At 35.8% G+C, this 23879-nt stretch overlaps 1 protein-coding gene across 4 annotated transcripts in view; it reads left to right on the plus strand.

Annotated features, from left to right (window-relative positions):
• The window catches only part of CEP350 (centrosomal protein 350), a 160813-nt gene that overhangs the window by 37920 nt on the left and 99014 nt on the right, over nucleotides 1-23879 (plus strand). For 3 of the 4 annotated variants that reach the window (XM_055582851.1, XM_055582854.1, XM_055582852.1), the window contains exons 6-13: nucleotides 449-1071; nucleotides 5208-5321; nucleotides 9713-9826; nucleotides 13990-14136; nucleotides 15353-16011; nucleotides 16791-16912; nucleotides 19855-20915; nucleotides 22640-22790. In XM_055582851.1, the coding sequence (XP_055438826.1) occupies nucleotides 449-1071; nucleotides 5208-5321; nucleotides 9713-9826; nucleotides 13990-14136; nucleotides 15353-16011; nucleotides 16791-16912; nucleotides 19855-20915; nucleotides 22640-22790 (2991 nt within the window). The remainder of the gene's footprint in view (nucleotides 1-448; nucleotides 1072-5207; nucleotides 5322-9712; nucleotides 9827-13989; nucleotides 14137-15352; nucleotides 16012-16790; nucleotides 16913-19854; nucleotides 20916-22639; nucleotides 22791-23879) is intronic. The other variant, XM_055582853.1, reaches the window with a different exon arrangement.

Here is a 23879-nt window from a genome sequence, read left to right on the forward strand (position 1 = left end):
TTTATCTGGAGGTGAATGTTTATTGTACTTCCACTTTATTTCTACTCCCAATCTGTTAATTTCGTACACTATTTAGAAGTTATATATGTGAAATGCCAGAATTTGAGAACTTTTTCCCCTAGTTCTTAAGATTTTATGGAGAAGTAAAATGTACATTTTGGTAGTAAGTGTCAAGTGAATATCCAAAGTCAGATTGTATTTCTGCTTTCTGGGATTCTTAAGGAAATCTCTGCATGCATCTTTTGCATAGTTTTATAATATGCACATTATGATTTAGATTATTTGCCATAATCTAACCTTTGATACCCAGGAGGCATTGAGCACTGAATTATTTCTAACCTACTAGAGTGTCTAAGTTTTGGGGTCTCTAATGTTTAGAGTTCTCCACTCAGTTTGTATGACTGGTTTTTGTATTCTTTATTTAAAGCTTATTATTTTTTAATAATAGGGAAGTCCATGGCACACCATCCAGTATAAGCCCCAGCCATTTAGAGTCAAAGCACGTATATTGTGTGGATGTTAATGAAGAGAAGCCTGAGAGTGGGAACCGGTTGATGTGCAGTCAAGAAGATCGGAATATACTTTGCTGTGATTTTGAGAGCTCCCAATCATCTGCCGTTGATGATACAGTTGTTAGGTTTTTAAACGATCGACCAACAATTGATGCATTGCAAAATTCTGAATGTTTGATTAAGGTGGCAGCTGCTGTGAGGAGTGATGAAGAAAAACCTAATAGAACAAAAGGAAATGAGAACACTTTGAAGTCTTCTGTGTGTACCATGGGCCATAATATTGATTCAAAAGTGTTACGGTTAACTGACTCTTCTCCGTCTTCTACTAGTACTTGTAATTCCCAAAGATTAGATATCCTAAAGCGACGACAACATGATGTCAAACTGGAAAAACTCAAGGAGCGGATTAGAAAACAGTGGGAACACTCAGAAGAAACAAATGGCCAGGGCCAGAATCTGGGTCATATTGACCATCCGGTAATGGTTGTTAATGTTGATAGCTCAGTGACAGCGAAAGTCAGGAAAGTGGCAACAGCACCACCTGCTCCAACATATAAAGGTTTGTAATCAGTGTTTACATCTTTTCCTGCCTCCTTGTCTCCTTGTTTCCCTAGGATGTATTGGAGTAGAGAGGATCATTTAGAATAGGGGGTGATTCTCAAATCAAGTGCATAAAAAAATTAATTCAAAGTGCATGCTAAAAATGCAGATTTAGATCCTTCAAGAGGTTCTTTAAGTTTGAGACCTCCCATATGAACCTTTAATAAGTTGTACAAAAGAGAAAATAAAAATTAGTATAAATTTTAAAATAAAAAATATATAAATAAAATATAAATATAAAAATATAAAAATAAGTATAAAATTTCAGAGAACTGAAAGAATATTGCTCTTACTCTGTCATTGTATTTCTATTGTTATTAGAAATTCTTTTAAAAAGCAATGTTTGAAAAATACTTCAATCACTGCTATTTAATATTTGGTTACAGAATATCTTGGCACTGACATTTTGATCCTCTTTTGTTAACCTTAGAATTTTGACAGGGGTTTTCTCCATGTTTAAGAAAACAATAAATCAGATTTCCATTGAGAAGATGCTTTTCAGAGAGAATTTCTGCTTTGAGCCTAACTCAAGTTTTTATATATGGTGGTTTTGCATTTTTATGTTCCTGAAATTATTTTCACAGGGTCAGGGTCATCCATGTAAAATTTTGATTCATTGGTGAGGTTAGACTTTGGTCTTAAAGTTCCTACCATTCTGGCCTTTCTTTTGCAGATATTTTTTCAAGTTCAGTATTTATAAATGTATGACGATCAAAATATAATCAAGATTGGTTTATTCTGTTAATTTTAATAGAACAAACTTAACTATCTATAGTTTGAACAGTTTATCAGTTTTTTTGTGATATGTTTTGCTAGTAATATTCATTATGAATTAAAGATAGATAAGTAGCATTTAATTCTAGACAATTTATGATAAAATTGTGGGTAGTTCCCTTAATAAAATTCTTTCTTATCCTTCTAGTTGTTTGTGTGCCATGTAGAAATTGTCCACATTGCTGACAGAGCAATTAGCAAATGATGGGGTCAGAAGTTCTGGCTGGTTCTAAGATAGTGATTATACAAAACTTGGGCTATATTTATATCAGACCCATTAAATGCAGATTGTACCTTTAAGCTTTGTTCATTCTAGAAGTCAAAGTCTGCGGTTTCAAAAGTTCTTCCACTAAGGCAGAGTTAAGATGGTTGATTTGAATCTGTGTTCTATTTAATAATTTGTAAAAATCTAAAAATTAAGAAAAGAAAGCAACCTTAAAGAATCAGAGTGAAAATCTTAAGTATGACTTTGAGTTGTGACTAGATTTTGTATATTCCTTTTATTACTAGTTTTAATACTTTAGTTTCCATATTAAAATATATTATGAATGTAACTTTTATGAGGTTAACTAATGAAATATAGTATTCATTTCAGAAATCATAACAGAATATGGTTTCCAGTGGTATCCTAAGCAGTGGATTTATCTTTTCCACCAGTGAAGAACTGTTTTTCTGCTAAATTTTTGTTAGTGTAAATTAAAAGTATCTTAATATACTGTATTCTAAAGTGACATTTTAATTTCATTTGTTTAAATACTTAGTAAATTCACTTGATTTGCAGTTGAAAAGACGAAAAAGACATACATTGAAAAGCTGTATCATTCTTGTGCTCCAGTCACCTGGTCCCCTTTCTGGAGGTTACTTGTGTTAACAATTTATGTACCATTCCAGAGATAATTTTCTCTTACACAAATGAAAGAGAGAGAGAAAAGAGAGAGAGGAGGAGATTTTTCTTTGTCTTTTTATATAGTTGTTAGTGTATGAAACCCATTCTAAACACATTACATTTATGTGTGTATATGTTTAAAATTTGAGGTAGTGAACACAGTGGTTCTTTCATTGTTTTATACTTAGTGGTTTACATATCTTTTTCTTTCTGGTTTAAATGCCCAAGAAGATTAAGCCTTCATTGATCATCTTATTTTATTTCAAAACTTAGTACAATGTCTTGGACACAAATGCACAGTAAATATTTTATTCTATTCAATAAATTCAATTAGTAAGAAAAATGTACACAAAGAGAATGGAAATAAAAACTGGGGAACAGAAAGAAAAACTGATGTAGATACTGAAAGCTGCTTAAAGTTAACTTATAAGTAAAGATGCAAATATAAAGAAAGGCTCCCATAAAGCTAAATGTTTCCTGAAGAGAAGAGAAGAGAAAAGTGATAAGGTTGAATGTAGAGAGATGGAATGAGGGTAAGAAATGTTGGGAGGAAGATAGGTTTACATGGAATTGCCACACTTTCTTGTTATAAACTGTAGTTTGCAATAGACTAAACACTATATTTATAAACTTTTTGTTTATATAGCTATAAGCATAGTTGTGTGTGTCCTGTGGTACAAATTTCAGGTAAAATTAAGCTTATGCTGTTGTCTTAAGAGCTGAATAGAGTACTTCTTATTAGACATGTAATTATTTTACCAGTACCATTTTATCTGCACTTTTAAAGTGCTTTTACCAATTTTTGACTCCATTAAATTGATTTAATTTTTACAAAATATTTAATGGCAATTCTTTAGTAAGTTGAGCCCATTTGAAAATACAGATCTTTTTACTATTCTGGTTATCATCCATATTCATTACTTTATCTTTTTTTGCAAAGTAACATTTTAAGTTTAGTATATTTCTTAAGGAATAGTGATAAATTTAAAGTAGGAAACTAGAATGATAATTTCTAGGAAATAGCACATGTGTAATGTTTGTTGAGAAATAGAACAAGTATGTTTTAAGGAACTGTTTTCCACACTTTGGTTGTCTGATTTTGCCTGTGTAGACAGAAGCTTGTCCATTTGTTCAGTCATAGGCAAAATCAGAGAAGTGTGACTATTGTTGTTTCTCCTCAGACTTGAAAAGGTAGTTTCTTTCTCTGATATCCATAATTTATGATTGACATTCTTTTATCATTTAATTTGGTGCTTCTCCATTTCTAGTCTTTTTGAACAAATGTATATTGCTTTGTCTAACTGAAGCTTACTTTTCCAAACAGCACTTGTTAACACATTATGTGGTAGCTAATGATGCATTCCTCTTTTAAAAGCTTATAAAGCTGTTCAACATTTAATTATTAGGGATGCACAAATTAAAACCACAATGAGATACCATTTTATACCTATGAGGGTGACTATAATAAAAAAGACAATAACAAGTGAGGATATGGAGAAATTGCTGGTAAAAATGTAAAATGGTGCCGCTTCTTTAGAAAACATTTTGACAGTTCCTCAACAAGTTCAGCGTAAGAGTTACCATATGACCCAGCAATTCCACTCCTAGATATACTGCTGCTGCTGCTGCTGAGTCGCTTCAGTCGTGTCTGACTCTGTGTGACCCCATAGATGGCAGCCCACCAGGCTCCCCCGTCCCTGGGATTCTCCAGGCAAGAACACTGGAGTGCGTTGCCATTTCCTTCTCCAGTGCATGAAAGTGAAAAGTGAAAGTGAAGTAGCTCAGTCGTGTCTGACTCTTCGCGACCCCACGGACTGCAGCCTACCAGGCTCCTCCATCCATGGGATTTTTAGGCAAAAGTACCAGAGTGGGGTGCCATTGCCTTCTCCGCCTAGATATACTACCCAAGGGAATTGAAAAAGGTATATTTACACACATCCTTGTGCATATATGTTTATAACGACATTATTCATAATAGCCAAGAAGTAGAAAACAGCCCAGATGTTCAACTGGTAAACAGATAAGCAAACATTGATATATCTGTACAATGGAGTATCATTCAACAATAAAAGCTAAGTGAAAAGCCAGACACAAAAGGCCACACATTGTAGGATTCTATTTATATGGAAATGTCCAGAATAGGCAAATCTGTAAAGATAGAAAATAGTTGAGTATTTGGCAGGGAATAGAGGGAGTGGTGTGGGGAGCAACTGCTAATGGTTACAGGGTTACTTTTCAAGGTGATGAAATGCTGTAGAATTAGATGGTGGTGATAGTTGTGTAACTATCTGAATATCCTAAAAAGCAGGGAGTTGTACACTTTAAATAGAGTGAATTTTATAGTATATTAATTTATTTCACTTAAAGTTAATAATATAACAAAACTTTGAATGCAGTATTGATAAGGATGTTTTGTATTGTTGGTTATATATTAGGCTTCAATCCTTCAGAGACCAAGATTCGAACACCTGATGGGAAAGTGTGGCAGGAGGCTGAGTTTCAAAACATGAGTAGAGAACTGTATCGTGACTTAGCACTTCACTTTGCAGGTGAGAGTAGCATGTTCCTAGGTTTTCAGTGTTTTATCATGCATACTACCTAAGCTGCAATGCTGAAACATAAAATTGTCACCAAACTAAAGTTATTTCCCATTTCTAAATGCATGGTATACTTAAGTAGTGATATTGTCAGTCACAAGACTCTTAGCTTCCAGGCTTTGCTCCAGGGTTAAATTAGCATATATAGCTGAAAAGACAGAAACTAGGCTATTTTTAAACTAAGGGACGTTCTGAGTGGGCTTGTCTGATTTGAAGGAAACATAGGAGTCTAGTTGAAGTTTAGTAGCCCTCTGAGATCTTTGAAATGGTCAGTAATTTGGTGGGCAGCAGATAAGATACTATGAGGGCAAAAAGCAGGAAGAAAAATGAACATTATCAGAAGGGAATAATGTGTGTTAGAGGATTGAAAATAGGAGGAACTTACGGAAGACTGGAAGAGGAAAATAGGAAGATCATACATATAATATTACTATATTGAAACCTTGTATGATTTTGGGCAAGATGCTGCCCAACATTTAGTCTCCTAAATGTTTTACAGTTGAGGAAGTGTAAGGTCAAGGAGTAATTTTCCCATGGTTGCATAGAGCAGTTAAGAATTGAAGCCAAGGTTTAAAACCAACTCAGTCTGACTCTGAAGCTTGAAAATTTTCTGGTAAGCCCTAGTAGAGACTCTGCTAATAAATATTATGGCATTCACTGTCCAGTCCAATTTTCCTACTATTATTTTTGGAACAATATCTTCAGAAATTTTTTCTCATATGAAAAGGAAATATAATGTAATAGTTAAGAGTGAGATTTTGGAATTAGTTTACAAGGATTCAAATTCTGGCTCTGCCACTTAATTAGTTTTTCATACTATCTGTGTTACATAAACTCTCTTCCTTGGTTTTCTCATTTGTAAAATGGGAATGATAATATGCTTCATAGAACAGTATCAGTAGACTAGTGGAATGATGTATGCCAAAGAACTCTTAAAGAGGTCTGCCTATTATAGTCGGCCTTCTCTTTTGTTTCAGTGGGTCAACTCTCCCGCTGCTTCTGTCTTAAACAAAACCCATCTACTTCTGTATTAAATTCCAGTTGCTCTAGTGTATTTAAGGACATTACTACAGCCCTGTTTTCTCTTTTCCATTATCAAGTTTTCCCTCTCTATGAGGTCATGCCCATCAACATAGTGTTTGATAACATGCTGTTATCTGGGCCATCATAAAAGAACCCCTTTTGGCCCTACTCTGCTTTGTTTCTCTCCTTTTATTTACAGTGAAGCTTCAGAAAGTTGCTTTATCTTCATAGTCTCCAATTTTTTTCCTCCATTTTACTCTTGAATCCTTTCTGTTAGGTTTTTGCTCCTACTTCTCTGTGGACTGCTGTTACCAAGGTCATCAGTGACTTCCACATCGCTAAATCCAGTGTGTAATTCTCATTTGTTATCCTGCTTGATCTCTCAGAAACATTCAGTTCAGTTCAGTCGCTCAGTCATGTCCAACTCTTTGCAACCCCATGGACTGCAGCATGCCAGGCTTTCTCGGAGCTTGCTCAAACTCACGTCCATCAAGTTGGTGATGCCATCCAACCATCTCATCCTCCGTCATCCCCTTCTCCTGCCTTCAATCTTTCTCAGCATCAGCGTCTTTTCAGATGAGTCAGTTCTTTGCATCAGGTGGCCAAAGTATTGGAGTTTCAGCTTCAGCATCAGTCCTTCCAATGAATATTCAGGGATGATTTATTTTAGGATGGACTGGTTGGATCTCCTTGCAGTCCAAGGGACTCTCAAGAGTCTTCTCCAACACCACAGTTCAGAAGCATCAATTCTTCAGCACTCAGCTTTCTTTATGGTCCAACTCTCATATCCATAGATGACTACTGGAAAAACCATAGCTTTGACTAGACGGACCTTTATAGGTAAAGTAATGTCTCTGCTTTTTAATATGCAGTCTAGGTTGGTCATAGCTTTCCTTCCAAGGAGCCAGTGTCTTTTAATTTCATGGCTGCTGTCACCATCTGCAGTGATTTTGGAGCCCCCAAAATAAAGTCTCTCAGAAACGTTGGATATCACTAATCACTTCATCTTTGAAATTCTTCACTTGGAGTCTTATCTATGATACCATAAGTGTTTAGTTTTCCTCCCAAGTTTATCTGCTCTTTTTTGTTCTTTTTTTTCCCTAATCAACTATCTGATCTCTGAATATTGGCATGTCCTGGTCCCTGTGCTTGGATCTGTGTTTCTCATTGTTTTTCTTTTTTTGTTTTTCTTTTCTCTTCCATCCCTTTCTTTTTCCTTTGCTGCTGCTGCTGCTGCTAAGTCGCTTCAGTCGTGTCCGACTCTGTGCGACCCCATAGACGGCAGCCCACCAGGCTCCCCCGTCCCTGGGATTCTCCAGGCAAGAATACTAGAGTGGGTTGCCATTTCCTTCTCCAATGCATGAAGGTGAAAAGTGAAAGTGAAGTCGCTCAGTCCTGTCCGACTCTGAGCGACCCCATGAACTGCAGCCTACCGGGCTCCTCTGTCCGTGGGATTTTCCAGGCAAGAGTACTGGAGTGGGGTGCCATCGCCTTCTCCGTCTTTTTCCTTTATTGTTTTTAAAATTTTTTGTTTATCCATATACAAACTAGGTAAGCTCATAGAGTTTCAGTACTTTAAATATTCTCTGCTGATGATTCCCACATTTATGTCTCTGACCAGACTTCTCTGAATTCAGATTCATATCCAGCTGCTAACTCTGCACCTCCCCCTGGATGTATAATAAATTTCTTAAGCTTAATATATCCAAAAATGGAGCTAGCTAACTAAATGAGGTCATGGTACACCCCTTAAACTTATTCCTCTGTTAGTCTCTCCATTTTACTGGAGAGTAAATCTTGTCCTTCTGATTATTCAGGTCCCAAATCCTTGGTCATCCTTGACCCCTCTGTTTCTCTCATACCTTATATCTAAATTGTCTGAAAAACCTCTAAAATATAATCACCTTCACCTACCACCTAGGTTCAAGCCATCCACTGTCAGTCTCCTGGCTGGATTACTGCAGTAGCCTTCTAACTGGTTACCCTGCTTCTGCTCTTCTTCTAATGAATCTGTTCTCATCATAGCTATCAGAGTAAGCTTGTTAAAATAACATTTAGGTCATGTCACTCCTTTGCTCAATTTCTCATCCTGTTCTTGAGTAAAACCTGAAGTTCTCACAACGACCTGTAAAGCCCTATGTAATCTGGCCCTCAGTCATGTCTTTTGACCCTAACTCTTATTGCTTTTCTCTTTCTTCACTTCATTCACATTGATTTCCTTGCTATTTCTTAGACACTAAGTATGCTCGTGCCTCAGGGCCTTTGAATCAAACTTACTTCTTTGCTCAGAATGCAGAGCTCTATATATGTTTAAAGTACATTTATCCAGATCTGTGATTGAGATTAATTTTCAAGTTTATGTGTATAGTCAGTTTATTTCTGCAGATTGGAATTTAAAAATTAGTGAGCAGTAGTTTATATGTGAAATACTTTGACATATTTCACTAGCCTAATCATCAGATCAGATCAGATCAGTCGCGTCCGACTCTTTGCGACCCCATGAATCGCAGCACGCCAGGCCTCCCTGTCCATCACCAACTCCCGGAGTTCACTCAGACTCAACGTCCATCGAGTCAGTGATGCCATTCAGCCATCTCATCCTCTGTCGTCCCCTTCTCCTCCTGCCCCCAATCCCTCCCAGCATCAGAGTCTTTTCCAATGAGTCATCTCTTCGCATGAGGTGGCCAAAGTACTGGAGTTTCAGCTTCAGCATCATTCCTTCCAAAGAAATCCCAGGGCTGATCTCCTTCAGAATGGACTGGTTGGATCTCCTTGCAGTCCAAGGGACGCTCAAGAGTCTTCTCCAACACCACAGTTCAAAAGCATCAATTCTTCGGCGCTCAGCCTTCTTTACAGTCCAACTCTCACATCCATAAAAGGGCCTAATTTAGGAATATTAAGTATTTTATACAGTTTTATTCTAGAAGTTCATGATATTTCAGTTAAGTGGGAATTTTTAAATGAAATAGGAATCTGTGAAAGTGCTTACTTCTGAGATTCTGTAAATGCTGTGATCTAGCTTGGAAAGCATTATTGTAGCTTCTTTCAGTTTGTGAAAACCAGGTGAGTGTCTCAAGGGTTTCCTGAAAAACACACACACACACACACAAAGAATTGAGACCTAACAGTAGAGTAATTGTGATCTCTAGACCTTTCTGTAAGAGGACTTGATATTGCAGCTTTTGAGTCAAAGAAATAGTGAAAGTTTCTCTCTCCCTTCCTGAACCATGTATTCTATATAGGTTTCTCATACTGGGGGGAGGATGAGTGGGTCAATACCACTTATTATAATATTTGCTATAAATGTTTCTGTTTTTCAGATGATAACTCTATGAAAGAAAAACCAGCTGAAAAAAGTAAAGAGAAGAAAGTGGTCAAGCCAGTACGAAAAGTCCAAAAGGTAGCACAGTTATCAAGTTCAGAATGCAAAACAGGTTGGTTTTCTCAATATTAGGCCCATCTTAAAATTACATATTAGTGAAATGGCATCTATTCAGAAATAAATGTTCTTATTATTTGACACATAAAAAAATTCAGTATGTTTTATATATCATTTTATGTGTGTTTTCTTGAGGTTAATTGACATATTTAGAATATGTAGTCTGAAAAGTCTTCATATATGTATATACTCATGAAATATGTTCACCATGATACTGAACAGTGCCCCCCCATTTTTTCTGTCATTATTTTTTAATAGAAATTAACCAGATTAAAGGTAATGATTTTTATATAGTGAACTTTTATATACAGAGGGATGGCTTATGCCTGTAGCTAAGTTTCTTCACTTATTCTAATGAGTGAATAAATATTGCACAAGAAAAATCTGGCAGTCTGTGGTAGTAATGGACTAGACTCAGAATAAATCAAGATGGGGGGAAAGAGAATTCCCTGGCTTTGTAGTGATTAACATTTTAGGCTTAATCTATATTGCCTGAATTTATACACTGGTTCTGTCATGTCTAACTTTATTTCTTTGGTAATTGAGTTAATTTTGGTGTCCTTTGGTTTCCCTGTTTGTATATGGGAAACCACTAGTTACTTTTCTCATAGGTTGTTGTGAGAACTAAAATAGTTAATACCAAAAGTACTCAGTATAGTACCTGACACATTGTAAACACTCAATTGTTAGGTGTAATTTCTCTACTACTAATTATTATTTCTAGCTATATTGAAAATGGCTGTTTAGTGTGTCATATTTAAGTCATTGAGTAATTTGGGTCAAGGGAGTGGAGAAAGTTGGAAACTTGTCACTTTCAGTTGGAGACAATTCACACATTCATTATGCAAATATATTTGCTTTATTTAAGGCACTGGGATATTCTAAGCTTAGGCAATATAGTGGTAAGCAAGATGCACATAGCTCCTTCTCTCCTGGAACTTAGAATCTTGTCAGGAAAAAAGTAGATATGTATTATAATAAAGTGTAATGAATATTGAATAAAGTGAAAGTGAAAGTGTTAGTCGCTCCGTCGTGTCTGACTCTTTGCCAGCCCATGGACTGTAGCCCACCAGGCTCCTCTGTCCATGGGATTCTTCAGGCAAGAATTACTGGAGTGGGTTGCCATTCCCTTCTCCAGGAGGTTCTTCCTGACCCAGGGATTGAACCTGAGTCTCCCACATTAGAGGCAGATTCTTCACTGTCTGAGACCACAGGGAAGCCCCCAAATAATTGAATAGGGAACATACAAAGTCCTATAAAAACATGAAAATAGAGTGATGGGGCACTGGTTTCTGACGAAGTGCTTGTTTTTCTGATCATAGACTAATCAGTTCAGTTCAGTTGCTCAGTCATGTCCGACTCTTTGTGACCCCATGGACTGAAGCATGCCAGGCCTCTCTGTCCATCACCAACTCCTGGAGTTAACTCAAACTCATGTCCATTGATTGGGTGATGCCATCCAACCATCTCATCCTCTGTTGACCCCTTCTCCTCTTGCCCTCAATCTTTCCCAGCATCAGGATCTTTTCAAATGAGTCACCTCTTCACATCAGGTGGCCAAAGGATTGGAGTTTCAGCTTCAACATCAGTCCTTCCAATGAATATTCAGGGCTGGTTTTCTTTAGGATGGACTTGTTGGATCTCCTTGCAGTCCAAGGGACTCTAAAGAGTCTTCTCCAACACCACAGTTCAGAAACATCAATTTTTCGGCGCTCAGCTTTCTTTATGGTCCAACTCTCACATCCATACATGACTACTGGAAAAACCATAGCCTTGACTAGATGGACCTTTTTTGGTAAAGTAATGTCTCTGCTTTTTAATATGCTGTCTAGGTTGGTCATAACTTTCCTTCCAAGGAGTAAGCGTCTTTTATTTCATGGCTGCAGTCACCATCTGCAGTGATTTTTGAGCCCAAAAAAATAAAGTCTGCCACTAGTTCCATTGTTTCCCCATCTATTTGCCATGAAGTAATGGGACTGGATGCCATGATCTTGTTTTTCTGATCATAGACTAATCAAAAACATGCCAAATAACTTACTTTGTGACATCCATTGTTAATTGTAGATGCCATACAAGAAGGACCCTGGCTATATACCAATAAAAAAATAAAATTTTATAGGAACAGGAATTACCTGGGTGTAAACTAAATCTTACATTAAAAAAATGTAAGAGTGTTTTTCATGTGATATTGTTGTGAGGGGCATAGTTTGAAAGGAAGCACTGGGACCACTATAACTTGTAAATACTGATCTTGGATTGTATTTATCCAGTTTTGTGGTGGGCTAATTCTGCCATGTGTATACTGTGGCAGTGACTGCTACAGAGAGTCATTTTATTGAGTTAAAGCTATTTTAAGAGTTTATCTATAGTAAAAGTTCTTTTTCTACCAATGACCGCATGGGACTATTCCAGAAAGCCAGAATTTAGAAATAACCACCCAGCATATTTGGAAGCCAACATTAATAACCACCCAGCATATTCATGATTGCTTGCTCTTGATTCAGAAAATTAAGCTGAAATTGAAGAGAAACCTGTTCTCCCATTTTGCTTAAGCACATGAAGTATCTTATAAATAGATTGAACAGTAGACTTAAAACCGTTTAAATATTTTAGATAAACATTTTAAGGTTAATAGCAAGGTGCAAAAGCTTTTCTAAAGTAAATAGTACACATTTATAATTCATGTTTTTTAATGATAGACGTTTTCATTAAAACTACTTTCATTTAAACTTTTAAATGGTACTCTAAATATTTTTAAAAATTATAGATGCAAAGTAGTATCACAGAAAGCTTGGAAAATAGAAAAAAAACAGATAAAAACCACTGCTCTTACTTAAACAAAGGACTAGTAGTTTTGTGTATTTTCTTAATTTTAAAATCAGTAGTAGATTACTGTAGTCATTGTATTATAAGATTTTATCTTTTTCTCTTAGCATCTTAGGACAAGAATATTTCTGCTATTTCTTATAGAAATTGTAATTGGAAATGGCCACACAGTACTCCTAATAGAAACATAGTTTATCTACTATTCAATATTTAGGTTACTTCTGATATTATAAAGATAATACAGTGAACATTGTCATTTATTTTTTTTCTTTCTGTTGGATACATTTCTGTTACTTCGATTATTTGATCAAGGGAAATGACCCCTTTGACATGTAATACTATTTTTTAAAAGGAAACTATATCCATTGATATTTCAACAAGCATAGTAAAAATGATTTTTACTATAATTTTACCAGCTTTGGCTAGAATGTAAAAGTATTTTTTCTAATTTAATTAGATTTAAAGTATTACTTCATTATTTTCATTTCTATTACATTTTTATATTGCTTTGTATTTAAATACTTTTGCATATTTATTTCAGATTTTTTAAAATGGTTTCTATTTTATAAATGGTCTTTCATGGTATTTTTTGTTTTTTAAGTCACTGTCTGTTTTGAAATAATGGTCTAATTTTAATTTTTTTTACTGTTTCAAGCTAATAAATGAAAATTTTTTCTCTTGGTAAACAGCTGTATTTATTGGAATATACTTTTATTTTTATGAACTTCTATAATGGCAGTTTAAAGCATTGATGATATTTGCTTTTTGAGTGTCATTGTTTTATGCATTAAAAAGTAATGTGTAGCAATGTGTTATATGTCTATAAAATACAATGTTAAATTCTCTGTAATAACCATCCCCTTCAAAGGTGGTCACTGTTAACTCTTTGTTACATGTTTCCTTAAGGTTTTTTTCTATGCTTCGCTTAAGTCATTTGCTCATTCAGCAGACATACATTTTACTGTGTCAGGTACTGTGCTAATTTTGGTAAAACCAAACACTTATAGTTAAGACATATTTTTATTCTGTGCCAAAATTGTTGAATTTGGTGCCCTGGTTCTTAAAGTTTCATAATTCATTAATATTTGGTACTTAACTTTCAAAGCATTTTACACTTAGTATTTGAGGTGTGTGGGTAAATAAAAATTTAAACAGACTCCATTAATTGATTTGGGGGGACTTGAGTTTAAAAATAAAATTAGGTTGTAAATATTTTGACTTTGACATAAGATAAGCAAAAGATTAATTACAAGTACTTGTATGGTTAAGTAAGAAGTGCTTCTTACAGCTAAAATTTAAGTTTTATATATATATATATCTTTTCTTTTTTAGGTAGCAGTCATCTGATTAGTACATCTTCTTGGCGAGATGGACAAAAATTAGTAAAGAAAATTCTTGGTCCTGCACCTAGAATAGAGCAAAAAGAGCGAAGAGCAGCATCAAGTGACAGAAGTGGAAGAGAAAGAACTACTAAATCTGGTGAGCAGTTACATTAGTTAAACTACTTAATCATTTAAATTGTTGAGCAAAGTGATTAAAAGTTGCTTGTGTAAGTACTTTGAGAGATGAAAATATTCTTTTAAGAATACTCTTTAAAATTTTGCTTTTTAATTGTGAATGTAGCTTAAAAAAGAAGAAATGTTCTGTTGGGCTTGGCTATGGGTAATTTCCATATATAGGTGTTACGTTGATCCTTATTAAGAATTTTGTTTGTGTTATAGTAATTATATTTATCTGTCATTATGAATAAATAGCAAGGCATCATATAATCAAATCCTATTAGACTATTAGGGACCTTTAGAGGATTAAGTCCAATGTGTCTTATCTCCATAGATACAAGCAGAAGTAGATACAAGCACAAGGTTGGATTTGTTTGTTTGTTTGACAGATTAGGAAACAGGCCCTGAGAGAGAAGTGAGTTTTCTCAAGGATATACAGTCAGTGGGTGACAAAATTTGATCTAGATCCAGCACTCTTTAGTTTGACACTCAAGTCCATTCTCCTTTTAAAATGTCATGAGTGCCATTTGAAATAACTAGTTACTTTTTCATGAACACTAATTTTAGAAAATGAAATATAAATACCTACAAGCCAGTTTTCCTTTTCAGTTGAAAAAAATTGCCTCAATTTGAGCTTCTGAAATGGATTCAGTAAGAAATGCTATTTGATAGAGAGAAGTTAATACATATTTTGTATTTGTTCTTTTTATCTGACTTATAAATAAACTCATACCATTGTCAGTCTAAGACTAAGCCACATCAGCAAACATTTAGTTGATAAAATGATTGTTTTTCTATATATTGAATTTTTTCCTGTTATTCATTGGAGAGTTGTGGCAGCCTAACATCAGTTTTTTAACAACTGATTGAGGGTTTGGGGAGAGAGATAAATAGTAACATTAAATATGCATATGGGAGAGAACTAGTATCTCTCTATTAATAGTTGATATTGATAATTATTAATGGTTAGATATTCACATAAATAACAAGATTGTCCTTATTTCAGAAATATTAAAAGATGCACTAAAAAAATGCTGAGGAAGTACCGTTTCTATGGAGTATCAGAATTCTCTGTTTTTCTTTTCTTATGTTCTTTATAAGACTTTTTAAGATATTTGAGTTAAAGTGAAATTTCCTAATTTTCTCCTTAATGCAGTAAATCTTAGAAATGAATATAGAATTTTCATACTTTGCAGGGGGCCATATTGGAAGAGCAGAGTCGGATCCTAGATTGGATGTTTCACATAGACATCGTCCACGAAACTCAGAACGTTCAAGAAGTAGAGCTCGGTCAGAAAATAATGTAAAGAAATTAGTTCCATCTCTTCCAGATAATAAACAGGAGGAAAATGCTGCCTTAAATAAGGACTTTTTACCTGTTGAAATTCGTGGAATTCTTGATGACCTCCAGTTGGATTCAGCAGCTCAGACTGCAAGACAAGAGACAGGAGAGTTACAGAATCAGAAGTCATCAGCATCCATACAAGCTCCTAGAAGTCATAGCCCAATAAAAAGAAAACCTGACAAAATAACAGCTAATGAAGATCCCCCTGTTATTTCTAAAAAGCGTCACTATGATACAGATGAGGTACGACAGTACATTGTTAGACAGCAGGAAGAAAGGAAGAGGAAACAGAATGAGGAGAAGAAGGCCCAAAAGGAGGCCACTGAGCAGAAGAACAAACGATTACAGGAGCTCTACCGGAAACAGAAAGAAGCCTTTACTAAAGTGAAAAATGTGCCTCCTTCTGAGCCATCAGCAACTAGGCGACTGCAAGAAACTTACTCCAAATTGCTTCTAGAAAAGTCATTGCTTGAAGAGCCAACTCATCAACATATTATGCAGGAAACACAGGTAATGGTACTGACAAAATTAGAAAGGGAGGTAATTCATGGTTAGGAAAAACTTGCTTGCTGTAATATTTAAAAATTACTCACCATTCCTAATATTCAGACATATGTTCAGACAGTATTTATAATAATGATGGCCTTTCATGAAGTTTATTCTATATGCAGAGTAATTTGATAAATACAATTGAAAATAAGTGCTCAGTTAGTTTCCTAGAGTGATTGTTGATTTGTCTCATTTCTGGTTAGTTATATTCTTGCCTAGTTTTTGTTGTATTACTGAGCAAAGTTAGACTGTGTTAATAATGAAAAACCTAGTTTTGTTATCTGTGCTGAAATGAGAGAATATTCTCTTATAGTATGCTAATTTTATGAGTATTGATTTTGTTTTTAAGGATAATAAAAATAACATCTGAGTCTATGCCGTGTGCCACTTACCATTTTAAAAGCTTTACAGGCTTAAGTTTCAGTAAACACAACTTCGAGAAGGGGAAGTACTGCTAGCATTTCCACTGATTAGGTGAAAAAGAGAATTAGAAAGAGTATTATTTCCTCCAAAGTACACAGTAAATTAATTGTAGGTGCCCTTGTTGGATTTCAGGTGTAATTTTTGCTGTTAACCGTAATGGTTGGTTTTAAGACAAACTAATTTAAATTGGTTTTATTTGAGAGGAAAACAGCTCCTGCATTTCATGATCTTTGTAAAGTTGAAGTGACTTAATATTTGTCTTATGTATAAATGTGTCTTTATGATGGGAGTCAGATAAAAATACTCTTTTTTTACAGACCAGACCAGGGTATCAGCCATCTGGAGAATCTGACAAAGAGAACAAAGTGCAAGAACGTCCCCCAAGCGCATCTTCCAGTAGTGACATGTCTCTGTCAGAACCTCCACAGCCTCTTGCCAGGTATAAAGGGGAGAATGACAGATGCTTAAGATTCTTTCTTTCTGTGATATTTACTATAGTGGTTTATGCCCAGTGAATTTTGTTCATTGACCTTCTGTGAGAACAAAAGGTTTATCTAGAAATTGGTTAATATCTTCTGATGGACACTTAAGCATGGTTATACATCTGTACATGGTGCATGCCCTATTTTGCTGTTTAATTTCTTCCCTGTTCTTTAATATTTGGTGTAAATAGCAGTTCCTCTTGGGGATCACCTTCAGTTGGAAGTACTCTTGCTTTCTCTGACCTCAACACATGAAAAAAAGTTTGTTGGATAAGTGAATCACAGTGGAATTAATATTTTTAAGTATTTGTGTTAAATATTTTTGAAAAGGTGTTTCTTTATTTATTATTATTCAAAATTTCTTCATATAACTCCTGCATCAACATATCTTACCTCTCAAAAGCTGTATTTGGATACACATATGAACAAATGAACAAGGACTAAGAGGGGATTTGATTTGAATTCAGATTGGTGACTGAGGGCTATTTTACCTTAAATTAAGAAAAAAGTTTTTTTTTCCCCCTTGGGCTGTATTGTTTGCAGTAAAGTAAACAAACAAACCTATTTGTCCATGAAAGTTAAGGTGATCTTCAGACTACATGATTATAAATTATGCTTTGAAATAATCATTTTTGGAAGAGAAAGATTTTAAAATTCTTTTTTGGGAATGCACAAATAAAAATCAAGTCACTGGTTTGGGGTTAATGTACATATGACCCTCTCACCCCTTGCTGACCCCCATGACCACCCTCCACCAAGAGAATAATAATTTTGATAAAAATAGCTAACATTTATTGTTTGTTACATTTCGGACACTGATCTAAGTACTTTGCATTTAACCCTTGTAAATTCTTTGAGTTCTCTCAGTTGTTGTTATTCAGTTGCTACGTTGTGTCCAACTCTTTGTGACCCTGTGGACTATAGCATGCCAGGCTTCCCTGTCTTTCACTATCTCCTGGAGTTTGCTCAGACTCAGGTGCATTGAGTCTCTTGGTTTCTTTTTGCTTAAAAGCACAGCATTTCTTTTCCTTTCCCTTCTTGTTCCACCATTCTGCATTGAAAGTGAAAGTTGCTCAGTTATATCTGACTCTTGTGACCCCATGGACTATACAGTCCGTGGAATTCTCCAGGCCAGAATACTGGAGTGGGTAGCTGTTCCCTTCTCCAGGGGATCTTCCCAACCCAGGGATGGAACCCAGATCTCCAACATGGCAGGCAGATTCTTTACCAGCTGAGCCACCAGGAAAGCATACCCTATTGAACTTTTATTATAAGTGAAGTTGCTCAGTCATGTCCAACTCTGTGACCCTGTGGGCTGTAGCCTGCCAGGCTTCTCCATCCATGAGATTTTCCAGGCAAGAATACTGGAGTGGATTACCATATCCTTCTCCAGAGGATCTTCCTGACCCAGGGATTGAACCCTGGTCTCCGCATTGCAGGCAGACTCTACCGTCTGAGCCACCAGGGAATTTCATTGAACTTTATATATTTTCGTATTAGTACTTAATGGCATCATGTTTAGCTGTTTATTAGTCTGTCATCCCTGTTAATTCTTTTGAAACTGAAGGATTAGGTCTTAATTGGATCAAGTTTATTTCCATTTTTGTGTACGGCTGTTCTTCTACCGTTAAAATTAGCATTCTAAACACTTGAATATAAAGATCCTTTATATTCAGCAGTACCTTTTTATTTGTAACTTGCTTTTAGTATTTCCATTACTACCATTACTAGTTTAGTTTGGGCACTAATAACTTCACACCTTGCATTTGTAATAGTCTATATTCTGTGGCATAGAATCCATTCACTAGTCTTCCTTTACTTCACTTTCATAGCAGTCCTTTAATATGAAAGACTGCTACAACATAACCTTCAACCAAACTGTGCATGACATGCTTTTCATTTCCTTTCCCTGGTTACTCTCTTCCAGATGGTTTTTTTTTAACTTAATTGGTAGGACTTCATATTTATTCATATTTGATTGGTCTGAGGTTGCAGCCTGTCTAAATACCTTTGAATCATAATTTGATTATATGTTGGGTTAACCATGCCTCCTAGCTTTCTGTCATCTACAGATTTGATAAGCACACCTTCATGTCATCATCCAAAAATAATGGATAAGGCCAAGGACGAAACCTCATTTTTTTTTTTCTCCCCTAAAGATCTTCTTAATAGTTAACACCAGCCTTTAATCTTTGTGTATGGTATTCCTTAATATACAGGGAGGTATCCATAGTCTGGAAACATAAGTGAATTATATAATGTCATCTAGGACATCTTTGTTCTGTTTCTAGCCTCTGTGGATGGGCTATCAGTTATTTCTGAGAACTAGTTTGTATTCATCTCATTTCTTTAGAATGCACAATGTTAAAACCTAACTGTTGGATGCTTACTAAATATATGTTGATTAGAGTAATATTATGCCTATAATCTTAAGCGTTTCTCTTTTATGAAACATTATTTTTAAAGGGAAAGATAGAGCCAATGTTGTGAAAAATTTTGTCCATAGAGTTTTAAGGGTTATAAGGCCTTCTCTTTAATTGTTTTAAAAATATGACTTAGTTTAAAAAAAAACGTCATAGTGAAGAAAGCTGTATGCAAAACAATATGTATGATAAAATCTCATTTTTGTGAAAGTAACACCACCAAACACAACATACATGTAGAAAAGGGTTTGGAAAGATATAATTCTAAATGAACTAGTGATAGCCTTCCTCTCATTGGTTAGCTATGAGTGATCTTTATTCTTTTCATCCTTTGCTGTTGTTGTCCTCATCTTTTTTTTTTTTTTTTGCAGTGGCTATGCATTAGTCTTATAATCAGCAAATGCAAAACTTTAAAAAAGAAAAGGATGGTTTAGTTATGAGGTCCTGTGGTAACATATTGTAACTTTCATTTCCAGAAAGGACTTGATGGATCCTTCATGGATGCAGCCTGACAGACTAAGTCCACGACTCCACCATCCTCAACCACAGCCTCTTGTTGGGACAGCTGGAAATTTACTTTCCCATCTCTTGAATCTAGAGCATGTAGGAATTTTGCATAAGGATTTAGAATCCATTTTACCAACGAGGAAGAATCATAATATGGCTTCGGGGCCGTTAACTTTTACACCTCAACCATATCTGACCTCACCAACTGCTCATCCAGATGCCTTGTTAAAATCTAGTGCTAGCCAATATAAAAGTAAACTGGATCGTATTGAAGCCTTGAAAGCAACAGCTGCTTCTTTATCCAGCAGGATTGAAAGTGAAGCCAGAAAATTAGCTGGGGCTAACATTAACTATGGGTCAGTATGGAACACTGAGTGTGATGTGCAGCGAACACCACAAGAAGATGGACATTGGACCAAGGCTATAAGTCCACCTGTGAAAGAGGATGCAGAAGATGTTTTCTCTGCTCGAATTCAAAAGATGCTGGGAACCTGTGTATCTCATGCAACTTTTGATGATGATCTTCCTGGTGTAGGCAACCTCAGTGAATTTAAAAAGCTTCCTGAAATGATAAGACCTCATAGTGCCATATCAAACCTCAGAATGAGATCTCCTGGACCCAAACCAGAAGGGCTGCTAGCGCAGTTGTGTAAGAGGCAGACCGACTCTTCTGGCTCTGATATGCAAGTTTGTTCTCAAGACAAAGCCAAGATGTCTCTTGGTTCCAGCATAGATTCCGTCAGTGAAGGGCCTCTTCTTAGTGAGGGCAGTCTCTCTGAAGAAGAAGGACATCGAGATGAACAGTCCCCTTTGAAGTTAACAGAGATCTTGAAAGAAAAGGAATTTTGTGCTGGAGAAAGAAATGCTTATGAACCCATCAAAGAGTTTCAGAAGGAAGCTGAAAAATTCTTACCACTCTTTGGGCCTATAGGTGGTACACAAACCAAAGGACCATGGGAAGAATTGGCAAAGGGAAGTCCACATAGTGTCATTAATATTTTTACAAAATCATATAAGTTATACGGAAAAGGTGAGAAAAATAGTAACCCTTGTAATATTTGTATGTTATCTTGCTGCTGCTACTGCTGCTAAGTTGCTTCAGTCGTGTCTGACTCTGTGTGACCTCATAGACGGCAGCCCACCGGGCTCCCCCATCTCTGGGATTCTCCAGGCAAGAACACTGGAGTGGGATGCCATTTCCTCCAATGCATGAAAGTGAAAAGTGAAAGTGAGGTCATATCCAACTCTTAGCGACCCCATGGACTGCAGCCTACCAGGCTTTTCCGTCCATGGGATTTTCCAGGCAAGAGTACTGGAGTGGGTTGCCATTTCCTTCTCTAGTATGTTATCTTAGGATAAATTATTTTGCAATCCTGTACAAGATAATACTTAACTACAGATTTTCATCATTCATTATAAGGGTAGTAGAGATATATTATTATCTAAATTAATCTCAATTATCTGCAAGCTTCAACTAGAGTATTGTAATTTAATCTTTAAAATTTTATTTTTTAGCTGTTGTGATTAAAACAGTAGTTGATTGATGGTTATGGAAATTTTGGTCTGATTTAGAGAAGTTCTTAGATGATGTTCAAGATTGGTATATTATCAAGTGTATACTCGGGTTACTCTGGCCAGAGTTACATATTTAGATAGAAAATATATGTATTTCTTAAAATGGTGATTTGTGTGTGACTCATAACAAACAGACCTTTGGGAATATAATGGTCAAGAATTGAGAGGGGCAGCTGTAGTAACATTTCTAATATGGAAGCAAATTTGTTATTGTTTGTCTAAACGAATGCTAAAAACAGACTTTGAACAGTAATGTAGCTGTATATTTGGGTCCTAAAATAATAACTTTTAAGGTACCCTTGTGATCCCTGAGATCCTGCAATGCAGCATTTCCTTTTGTGTGGCAGACTCAATTCCTTCAAGTTCCTTTCTTTGTCCTTCCTACCATAGGTGGATTCTACCCATCTTATGCTAATATCACCTTAGAATTCCCAGGTTGGAGAGTGAGTGAGGCTGAGCCTGAAATAGGCTATGGATACTCTGGGGTTTTTTTTTTTTTTTCATTTCCATTCTACATAGTGAAAGATTTATCTGACAGATGAATTGATTTCATCTTTTCATCTTATGCTTAATTGGGTTTCCCATTACATTTGCCTAGAATTCATAGTTAGCTATTTCATTTGATCTTGTGCAGACCTATATGTGCCTGTTTATCTCTTTTGTTTAACACTTATTTCTATAAGTGGTCATTTTCAAGTTCTTTGAATATTAAAGTTCTTTTGATTAAAGCAAAGTGCTTGTAAATCAACCCCCTCAATTTTTTTTCCACAAGAAGGTTGGATTTGTTTTTAAATCCTTCTATTAGATTTTCATTAAGATATTATAGTTATACTGAAATATTTAGAGTTGAGATGTTATCTGGGATTTGTTTCAAAGTAATATTTGAGGAGAATTACAGATGGAGGGAATATGAAGTTTGTGTTGTTATTTGTTAAAGCTGAATAATGGATGCATTAGTTTCATTATATGACTCTCTACTGTCATATATGTTTGAAAATTTCCCAAATAAAAAGTTAAAAATGTATTATCAGATATAAAGATAACTTGAAAAGAAGAGCTAATAAAAGAAAACTAAAATATTCCTAAATCCATGTTGTTAATCCCCAGGTTGTGGAATGCTTTGCTTGTAGTTTTTAAAATTTTTATTTTAAAACACATTTCAATTACTACTTTTGACAGAATTTGAAGACAGGTTGGAAAGAGGAACATCAGCATCACGGCCTTTGAATGCCATCACAAGCCCTTTAAGCAGCGTTTCCTATGAAGATGATTTTGTCTCCTCTGCAGGGAGTGGGACTTTGACAGAAAGAAAGTCAGCTCTTGAACCCAAGTAAGACTGTGTTAACAGTATGGAATAAAATCTGAAGAGTGAGACAAATGTACAAATGAGAACTGAGGTCTGGATATAAGTCAAATTTTGCTTGTTTGAAGATACATGTAGAAGCTGCATAGCCTAGTAGTTATTAAGAGCATGGGCTCTGGATCCAGACCATGTGGGTTTAAATACTGACTCTACTAGTTTGTCTTTGGGCATGTTGTTTATCTCCCTGTGCTTCAGTTTTCTTCTCTGTTAAAGTGTTATGAATGTTCAGTGAAATACAAAGTACTTGGAATGAGTCTGGCACATAATAAACAAAATATAGATTGTTAAATCAATCTGTGAATCCCCGGTCGAGGTTAGTATTGGGAAAATTATCCCATGGTGTGTTAATGTGAGATGATTAAGAAATGGTTTTCTGTAATAGAGTTGAAGATGACTAGCTAAACACTTGGCTCCATGATCCTATTCAGTTCAGTCGCTCAGTAATGTCTGACTCTTTGCGACCCCATGGACTGCAGCATGCCAGGCTTTCCTGTCCATCATCAACTCCCAGAGTTAACTCAAATTCATGTCCATTGAGTCGGTGATGCCATCCAACCCACCTCATCCTCTGTCATTTCCTTCTCTTCCCGCCTTCAATCTTTCCCAGCATCAGGGTCTTTTCAAATGAGTCATTTCTTCACATCACGTGGCCAAAGGATTGGAGCTTCACCTTCAGCTTCAGTCCTTCCAATGAATATTCAGGACTGATTTCCTTTAGGATGGACTGGTTTCATTTCCTTGCAGTCCAAGGGACTCTCAAGAGTCTTCTCCAGCACCACATGATCCTAAGTAATCAGTAAATTTTTTTATAATTGGAATAGCATCAAAAACTTTGCAAATCTTTGAATAGTAGCGATATTATAATGTTAATATTTATTGAGCAGTTAATGTACAAGGGACTTCCCTGGTGGCTCAGTCAGTAAAGAATCTGCCTGCAATGCGGGAGACCAGGGTTTGACCCGTGGATGGGGAAGATCCCCTGGAGAAGGAAATGGCAACCCACTCCAGTATTCTTGCCTGGAGAATCCCATGGTCAGAGCAGCCTGGTGGGCTACA

The sequence above is a fragment of the Bubalus kerabau genome, chromosome 5, assembly GCF_029407905.1.
Source record: "Bubalus kerabau isolate K-KA32 ecotype Philippines breed swamp buffalo chromosome 5, PCC_UOA_SB_1v2, whole genome shotgun sequence".
In the NCBI taxonomy this organism is placed as follows: Eukaryota; Metazoa; Chordata; class Mammalia; order Artiodactyla; family Bovidae; genus Bubalus; species Bubalus kerabau.